Below are 9579 nucleotides of genomic sequence, written 5' to 3'. Positions count from 1 at the left end.
CCACACGTGGCGGGGGATAGGGTGGGGGGTGTGGGGATTGCAGGAGGTGGCGGGTGGGGGACGCTGGGAATGGCTTTGGGGGGGGAGGGGGAACAGACACAGGTGGAACAGGTGGGCAGGGGATGCCGGAAGGAGGCGGTTGGGGAGCGGAGGGGTGGGGCGGAAGCGGTGACGCTAGGAGGTGGCAGGGGAGGGTTGCGGGACGCCGGGGGTGGTAAAGTATAAAAATGACAGGTCTGGGGATGCGCAGGGTCAGACAAGCAACCAACTGGAGGTTTTCCAAAGTGATCAACTCAATCCACATTTGGGCTCGCAGTGTGGGGCGAAGCCACCTGGTGAGCTGTGAACCTTCGATCCGAAATTGAAGAGGGTGGTGAAACATAGAATGTAGAACATTACAGCGCAGTACAGGCCCTTCGGCCCTCAATGTTGCGCCGACCTGTGAAACCAATCTGAAGCCCATCTAACCTAAACTATTCCATTATCATCCATATGTTTATCCAACGACCATTTAAATGCCCTTAAAGTTGGCGAGTCTACTACTTTTGCAGGCAGGGCATTCCACGCCCTTACTACTCTCTGAGTAAAGAACCTACCTCTGACATCTGTCTTATATCTATCACCCCTCAATTTAAAGCTATGTCCCTTCGTGCTAGCCATCACCATCTGAGGAAAAAGGCTCCCACTGTCCACCCTATCTAATCCTCTGAAACAGCGAGCACGTGGGTTCCTGAAGGGTTGGGAGGAAGGAAGGACAAGGGCAGCTGTTGCCTCTCTATGAGAAGATTGGGAGGGGAGGTGGATGGGGGCTAGTGAGTGAACAGTAGCGAGTCACGTTTCCTATCGGGGCTCCCTTGTTGAAGGTTTTACAGTTAGCTCGAAGGTGGATTGATGGGTTTTGTTGTTATCAGGTCTGGGGAATGTTCCTGAGGAACCAATTCAGGAGGAGGATGAAGAGGAGGATGATACAGAGCAGGAGATGGAGGCAGATGACCGTGTGGTGGTGGAATATCGCAACGAGAGTCACACTGGTGGACACTTCAGTCCCCGGGGCTCGGATTCTGATGAGATGGACTATGATCTGGAGCTGAAGATGATCTCAATGCCATCACCCAAGAAGAGTCTCAAGATGACAATGTATGCAGATGAAGTGGAGGCTCGGCTGAAGACTATTCGGTGAGTGTTACCCAAACGTTCCTCTAGTTTGATTCCCCCGTCCCGAGGTGAGAGCCCCGTGCTGGAGTATTTTACCAAAATGTCGCGACAGTGAGGGGCCCCCGGCTGGGAGGGGCCTTATCTGCTGGTCCACTCTGTCCAGCGCTGCCTGCTCGCTGCTCATCAACAGTCAGTTGGTATTTTGGCACAAGAAGCAAGGAGAGGTGTTAGAAACTAATTTTTTTAAAAATTTATTCGTTTGTGGGATGTGGGCATCAAGTAGTAAAATAAAAGCCAAATGCTGGGGAAACCTGAAATAAAAACAGAAAATGGTGTGGAAACGTGGCAGGTCTGACAGCATCTATGGAGTGGAGGTGCTGTGTTGTACTAGGGTGTGCAATGTTACAAGTCACACAACAACAGGCTTATTTGAAATCACAAACTTTTGGAATGCTGCTCCTTTGTCAGGTGACATGAACTATCGTTGGTTGATAGGATCAGGAGTGGGGATGTTCGCCGATGATGACACAATGTTCAGCACCATTTGCGACTCCTCAGATACTGAAGCAGTCCATGTTCAAATGCAACAAGATCTGGACAATATCCAGGCTTGGGCTAACAAGTGGCAAGTGACGTTCGTGCAACATGAATGCCAGGATATGATCATAACCAATAAGAGATAATCTAACTACTGCCCCTTGGCATTCAACGCTGTTAACATCACTGAATCCCCCATTAGCAACATCCTGGGGATTATCATTGACCAGAAACTCAGCTTGTGATTTCAAATAAACCTGTTGGGCTATAACTTGGTGTCGTGTGAATTCAGCATTTATGGAGAAAGAAACTGATTTAACATTTTGAATCCAGTATGATTGTTCTTCAGAACCTGAAGCAGAAATCTCCATTAACTCCATACAGTCTATAACTCCAGGGATTGCAAATCTGATCTATTGACCCAGCCCTCAAGACTTTAACCTTTTCAGCCCCAAGTTCTCTGGTGCCCAGAACTAAATGCAGTTTCTCCAGATTGACATTTTTTTGGGCTTTAAAGCAAATTGTTAGTGGCGTTGTGGTAATGTCACTGATAGTAATCCAGAAACCAGGCTGATGTCCTGGGGAGTCTGGTTCAAATCCCAGCAAGGCAACTGGTGGAATGAATTAAAAGCTAGTTTTGGTGATAGTGACCTGGAAACTATCATCAGTTGTAAAAACCCATCTGCTTCATCAATGTCCTTTAGGGAAGGAAATCTGCCGCCCTTACCCGATCTGGCCCGCACATAACTGTTAGAAATGTGGTTCCCTCTTCACTGCCATCAGTTTAATGGCAGCAAGAGGTGGGCAGGAAATGCTGGCTTTCACAGCACGGTTCTCGTTTCATGAAAGAATTTAAAAACAAAACACAACTGTTGGTGTGAAATGTTCCCATCAATGGAGTGTTTACTAACACCCTCCCCTGTGCTCTTTAGGAACTCGATAAAGCCAGAGGCAAGCATGACGATTGTATCGAGCAATCTGAGGAACCGCATTGGAGCCAGGCTGTCGACAGAGAAGGTGTCAGATGTGCGGTTGCTGCTGGAGGAGAAACGGCAGCTCGCAGAGAGGCAGCAACCAGCTGGAGGTGGTGGCAGCAGCACCTCAGTCACTGGCACTGGTATTAATCTGCACCATCTGAACTCATCCAATTACTCCGAAGAGAATATACACAACTTGAACAACCTGTAGTGTCAGCAGCAACAACTTCTGGTTGTTTTCCATGTTGTCCATGTTCTTTAGATTTTTGAATGTAGACTATATTGTAGAACCTGATCTGTCCAACAAACCGCCTGTTTTTCAGGGAAGATAAAACCATTTTATTTAGCTTAGAGAAGCCAGATTGTTCCATAAAAGGAATGAGGGGAGATTTATTTGAGGTGTTGTAGATCATGAAGGGTTTTGAAAGCAGTAACTGGGAGAAACTGTTTCCATTGGTGCATAGAGAAGAGTCTGTTTTTAACAACAGAGAGATTTGATCAGGAATGCCCAGCATTAAAGCGCAGGGGAAGCAGCTTTAGCAGGAATGGTCAAAACAATTAAAAGCTCAACAAGGAATTTTCAGCAGGGCTCCTGGGGGAAAAAAAAAGACGTGGGATTACTGCACAGACATGATGGGCTGAATGGTGTCCTGCACTGTCTGACTGCAGTCTTGTCAACTGAAGCTGTTCTGTGCTGGTTCTGGGTCTGATGGTGTCCTCCTTGTATTGCTTTCAGGTATCAGGCAGCGACTGGGGAAGAGGCCACACTCCCCACAACCTAGCAGCATCTCTGTCACCCGCAGGGAGCCGCACACAGATGTTCACAGCAGGCTGGGCTTCCCCAAGCACGATAGCAGGAGCTACACACCTGATAAGAGCAAGAAGAGCGGTAAGTCTTAGGGCCTTTCTGTCCTGTCTAGACATCCATTCCCCTCCTCGATAGAGTGCCCAGTCTGTGAGACAGCTGGACAAAGATAGAGAAATACGAAAGCTACAATCAGGCAGCTTTGTTGGGGGAAGCCAGGGGCTGTAGTCAAGAAGTTTGCACATGACACACTAATTGGTAGAGTGATAAATAGTGAGGAGTGGGTCTGCAGCAGGTGGTGAGGGAACCAACAAGAGGGCAAAACATATTTGACCTCAACCTTACCAATCTGCCAGCTGCAGTTGTATCTGTCCATGACAGGATCAGTAAGAGTGACCATCGCACAGGCCTTGTGGAGATGAAGTCCCACCTTCACGTTGACAATAACTTCTACTGTGTTGTGTGGCATTATCACTGTGCTAAATAGAACAGACTTTGCACAGATCTAGCAACTCAAGACTGTGCATCCATGAGCCGCTGTGGGCCATCAACAACAGCAGAATTGTACTCCAGCACAATCTGTAACCTCATGGCCTGGCTTAACCCCCATTCAACCGTTACCATCAAACTAGGGGATCAACCCTGGTTCAACGGAGAGTGCAGGAGGGCATGCCAGGAGCAGCACCAGGCATACCTGAGGATGAGGTATCAACCTGGTGAAGCCACCAAACAGGATTACTTGCATGCCAAGCAGCAAAAGCAGCAAAAGACAGAGATAAACAATCCCAAAACCAACGGATCAGATCTAAGCTCTGCAGTCCTGCCACATCCAGTCGTGAATGGTGGTGGACAATTAAACAACTCGCTGGAGGAGGAGGCTCCACAAATATCCCCATCCTCAATGATGGAAGAGCCCAGCACATCAGTGCAAAAGATAAGGCTGAAGCATTCGCAGCAATCTTCAGGCCAGAAATGCCAAGTGGATGATCCATCTCGGCCTCCTCCTGTAGTCCCCAGCATCACAGATACCAGTCTTCAGCCAATTAGATTCACGCCACGTGATATCAAGAAACCATTGGAGACACTGGATACTGCAAAGGCTACCGGCCCTGACAACATCATGACAATAGTACTGAACACTTGTGCTCCAGAACTTGCCGCTCCCCTAGCCAAGCTGTTCCAGTACAGTTACAACACTGGTATCTGCCCGACAATGTGGAAAATTGTCCAGGTATGTCCTGTACACAAAATACAGGACAAATCCAACCCGGCCAATTACCGCCCCATCAGTCTCCTCTCGATCATCAATAAAGTGATGGAAGGTGTCACCAACAGTGCTACCGAGCAGCACTTGCTCAGCAATAACCTGCTCAGTGACGCCCAGTTTGGGTTCCGCCAGGGCCACTCAGCTCCTGATCTCACTACAGCCTTGGTTCAAACACGGACAAGAGCTGAATTCCAGAGGTGAGGTGAGAGTGACAGTCCTTGATATCAAAGCTGCAGTCGACCGAGTGTGGCATCAGGGAGCCCTGGAAAAACTGGAATCAATGGGTATTGGGCGCATACTCTCTGGTGGTTGGGGTCATACCTGACACATAGGAAGATGGTCGTGGTTGTGGGAGGTCAATCATTTCAGCTCCAGGATTTCCTCAGGGTAGTGTCCTATGCCCAATCATCTTCAGCTGCTTCATCAATGACTTTCCCTCCACCATAAGGTCAGAAATGGGGATGTTCGCCAATGACTGCAAAATATTCAGTACCATTCGTGACTCCTCAGATACTGAAGCAGCCCATGTTCAAATGCAACAAGATCTGGACAATATCCAGGCTTGGGTTGACAAGTGGCAAGTGACATTCGTGCCACACAAATGCCAGGCTATGGCCATCACCAATAAGAGACAATCTAATCACCGCCCCTTGACATTCAATGGTGTTACCATCACTGAATCCCCCACTATCCACATCCTGGGGGTTACCATTGACCAGAAACTCAACTGGACTCACCACATAAACACAGTGGCTACAAGAGCAGGCCAGAAGCTGGGAATACTGCGGCGAGTAACTCTCCTCCTGACTCCTCAAATCCTGTCCACCATCTACAAGGCACAAGTCAGGAGTATGATGGAATACTCCCCACTTGCCTGGATGGGGGCAGCTCCAACAACACTCAAGAAGCTTGACACCATCCAGGACAAAGCAGCCCCCGCTTGATTAGCACCACATCCACAAACATCCCACTCCCTCCACCACCGACGCTCAGTAGCAGCAGTGTGTACTATCTACAAGATGCACTGCAGAAATTCACCAAAGATCCTCAAGCAGCACCTTCCAAACCCACGACCACTTCCATCGAGAAGGACAAGGGCAGCAGATACATGGGAACACCACACCCTCTCTCCAAGTTCCACTCACCATCCTGATTTGGAAATATATCACTGTTCCTTCACTGTCACTGGGTCAAAATCCTAGAATTCCCTCCCTAAGGATATTGTGGGTCAACCCACAGCACGTGGACTGCAGCGGTTCAAGAAGGCAGCTCACCCCCACCTTATCAAGGGGCAACTAGGGACGGGGAATAAATGCTGTGCCCAGCCAGCGATGCCCACATCCAACAAATGAACAATAAAAAAAAGTCTGGTTGAAATCCAGTGTGCAGTTCTGAGGAAGGGTCACCGGACCCGAAACGTTTTCCTTCACAGATGCTGTCAGACCTGCTGAGCTTTTCCAGCAACTTTGTTTTTGTTCCTGATTTACAGCATCCACAGTTCTTTCGGTTTTTATTTGTGCAGTTCTGGTCACCACATTTTAGGAAGGATGTGGTTGCAGAGGAGATTCACCAGGATACTGTCTGGGCTGGAGGCTGTGAGCTAGGAAGAGAGGTTGGAGAGGCTGGGCTTGTTATTATTGGAGCAGCGAAGGTTGAGAGAGGACCTGACACAGATGCATAACCTTACAAAGGGCATCGAAAAGGTCAACAGGAAGGCTTTTTCTCCCATTAGTGGAGGCGTGAATAACCAAGGGGCATAGTTCAAAGGTCAGAGGTAGAAGACTAAGAGGAGAATTGACGGGGAATGTTTTCACCCAAAGGGTGGTGGGAGCCTGGACCTTTCTGCCTGAAAGGGGAGTCGAGTCAAAAACTCCTATTTGAGCAGGATTTAGTTAAAACCATAAGAAATAAAACAGGATTAGGCCATTCTGTCCCTCACGCCTACTTCGCCATTTAGTGGATCATGGCTGACCCGGCATTCCTAATATCCACTATCCTGCCCTTTCCCCGTGACCCTCAATTCACCGACTGATCAAGAATCTACCGATCTCAGCCTCAAATATACACAAGAACTCTGTCCCTACAGCTCTCTGTGGCAAGGTGTTCCAAAGACACTCAAACCCTCTGAGCGAAATAAAGTTCTCCTCACCTCAGTCTTAGATTATTCTGAGATATGCCCTCCCATGAAGAGAAACATCCTGTCAAGCCCCTTAAAAATCCAATATGTTTCAGTGAGATCATCTTATTCTTCTAAACTCCAGGGAGTAGAGTCCCAACCTGTTTAGCCTTTGCTCATAAAACAATCCCTCCATACCTGGGATTGTCACTTGGTTTGCCAGAGTCTCCATGGACCAGAAGGTGGAAAGTGGGATTGGCGTCAGATCGCTGTTGACCAGTACAGACATTATGGGCCTGTGCTGTAAACTTCTCTTGACCAATAATGGTGACCTTGTCAGTGATGCTCACATCTGAATGAGTACGTTAAAATAATCCATGACTTTTCAGAAGTGCTAGTGAGTTTTTATGTTGCTTTTATTATTTTTTAGTCAATAGTTACCACTCAAAAAATACAGTTTTAAGAAACCGTAATCTGATCATTACACAGCTGTATTCTGGAATCTTGCTGTGTACAAATTGGCCTCCTGTCAGCTTCATATCAATACCTTGACTGCATTTAAAAAAAAACACTGGAATACCGGTTGAGGGGCTGGTTTCTGAAAGGCGCTATAGAAATATAAACGTTGGAACAAACAATCAGAGCTGGGAGACTAGGAATGTTGGTCATTTTTGCTGCCGCAATCTCAAAACTGTCAGAAAACTTTCTTTAAAGCACACGTATCAGAAAGCCCGGAACTGATTTTAATTCTGCTGTCTTTTTCCTAACAGGGAGCTTATGGAACCGCCTTGGCAAACCCCCAGGGAAGAGTGAGAAGATCGTGGAGAAAGAGGCAGAGAAAGAGCCAGCCGCAGAGAAAGAGGAGGAAGAAGTGGTGGTGAAAGAAGAAAAGGATGAGGATGACGACACTGAGCTCCAACGTGCATGGGGTGCTCTGATCAGAGAAAAGGAGCGATCACACAAGAAGAGTCGATTAGACAACCTCCCCTCGCTGCAGATTGAAATTAGTCGGGAGAGCTCCACCTCAGACAGTGAATCTTGACCTCTCAAAGCCCTGGCCATGAACTCTGACCCACCGCAGAGAGAAATGGCTGCTCACTGGGCACACATACACAGTTGGCCAGGTCCTGAGCTGAAAACAGACACTTGTATTTGGAACAAACTCACCCTGAAATGTTACGTTTACCTTCCAAGCTGAATTAAATTTAACCTTGAAGCCAAGTTGTAGGCTGAATTTATTTCACAGTCATTGTTTGCCAGCACTGGAATCCAGGTGAGACCCCTTTCTGTGCACTCCCCTCCCCTCCCTCGATCCAGTTGGGTATCTGAGTTTGACAACTCGGCTGGATCCTGCATCGTGTCACTGTGGCTTGTATTTCCAGATGTTCTAGAAATGTAGGCTGTCAGAAAGTGACTCTTTCCAGTATGGAGCACAAGATGCTTCCGTTCTCTGCTTGACCTTTATTACTCTGGCATTGCACTCAGTGGGACTCTACAATGCTGCCCAATACCCTGAGCATTCTGCCTGATCAAGCTCTTGTACTGAGATGTTGTTCAAGTAAAGAAATAAAATCGGAAGTTGTTGGAAAATCTCAGCAGGGTCTGACAGGAGAGAGATAAACACAGTTAATATTTCGAGTCTGCTATATGTCTAGTTTGGGAGAGAGACCAGCTAGACTGTGCTCTATCACTGTTTTTCTCACTTTGTTTTTATTTCTGATCTTCAGCACCTGCGACATTTTGTTCTGGAGGTATTCTGTATCCTGTGCTATATTCCTGACCCTTATTGTATTCTACCTAAGTTTGCTGCATTTGATGTGATCAACAAGTTGAATCTATGTGGCACCTTCATAGCTGCATAATAACACATTTAGACAATCAGCCTCGTCAGCTCAGTCAGGTTTAAGCATGTGTTAAAGGAGCTGAGAGAACTAGAGAGATTAAGGGAGGGAATTCCAGAGTTTGGGGTCCAAACAGCCCAAGTGGAATATTTCAAGTCAGTGACACTCAAACCTCCTGAATTCAAGGAGCACAGAGCTGCTGAGAGCTAGAAGAGATTTCAGAGATGGGGTTAGGTGAGGTCTTGGTGGGATTTGAAAACAAATAGGGGAATTTTTAAAATTGAGGTGTCAGTTAACCAGATAGCCATATAGGTTGTTGAGCACAAAATAAAATTACCAGGCGACGGGGACAGGATGGTCCAAGGTTGCAGTGCAGTCCAGGGTAGAAGCAGTCACCAGTTTTGGGAAATACAGAGTTCAAGTTCTCACTCTGTCCTTTCATAGATCATAGAATCCCTACAGTGTGGCAACAGGCCCTTCGGCCCAACATGTCCACACTGACCGTCATCCCACCCAGACCCATCCCCTTATAACCCACCTAATTTACACATGCCTGGACACTGGCAATTTAGTATGGCCAATCCACCTAGCCTTCACATCTTTGGACTATGGGAGGAAACCCACGCAGACATGGGGAAAATGTGCAAACTCCACACAGACAGTTGCCCAAGGGGACTTTGTTCAAAATCAGGCCCAGTTACAGACATGGGGCTGGTGTGTGTAGTAGGAATCGACCAAGCTGGATTCTCATGTCCTTTTTTGTACTTGATGTCGAGTATTGCTAGGATCCGTGCTAATCTTTTGTGTTCTGATACTGTGCCCAGAATATTGTTTGAGGAGTATTCGGAGTATTCGGTTCTGAGGTTTGATTGAATTATCGG

The 9579-nt window shown here is 47.4% G+C and overlaps 1 protein-coding gene across 1 annotated transcript in view; it reads left to right on the top strand.

The window, feature by feature from the left end:
• The window catches only part of ncbp3 (nuclear cap binding subunit 3), a 36279-nt gene extending 28206 nt beyond the window's left edge, over positions 1 to 8073 (top strand). The window contains exons 11-14 of the mRNA XM_048612328.1: positions 912 to 1176; positions 2625 to 2809; positions 3406 to 3558; positions 7628 to 8073. Of these exons, the coding sequence (XP_048468285.1) occupies positions 912 to 1176; positions 2625 to 2809; positions 3406 to 3558; positions 7628 to 7899 (875 nt within the window). The 3' untranslated portion in view covers positions 7900 to 8073. The remainder of the gene's footprint in view (positions 1 to 911; positions 1177 to 2624; positions 2810 to 3405; positions 3559 to 7627) is intronic.
• The last annotated feature ends 1506 nt before the right edge of the window (positions 8074 to 9579 follow it).

This window comes from Rhincodon typus, chromosome 26 (genome assembly GCF_021869965.1).
Source record: "Rhincodon typus isolate 14 chromosome 26, sRhiTyp1.1, whole genome shotgun sequence".
In the NCBI taxonomy this organism is placed as follows: Eukaryota; Metazoa; Chordata; class Chondrichthyes; order Orectolobiformes; family Rhincodontidae; genus Rhincodon; species Rhincodon typus.
This window is presented reverse-complemented; position numbering and strand designations above follow the sequence as displayed.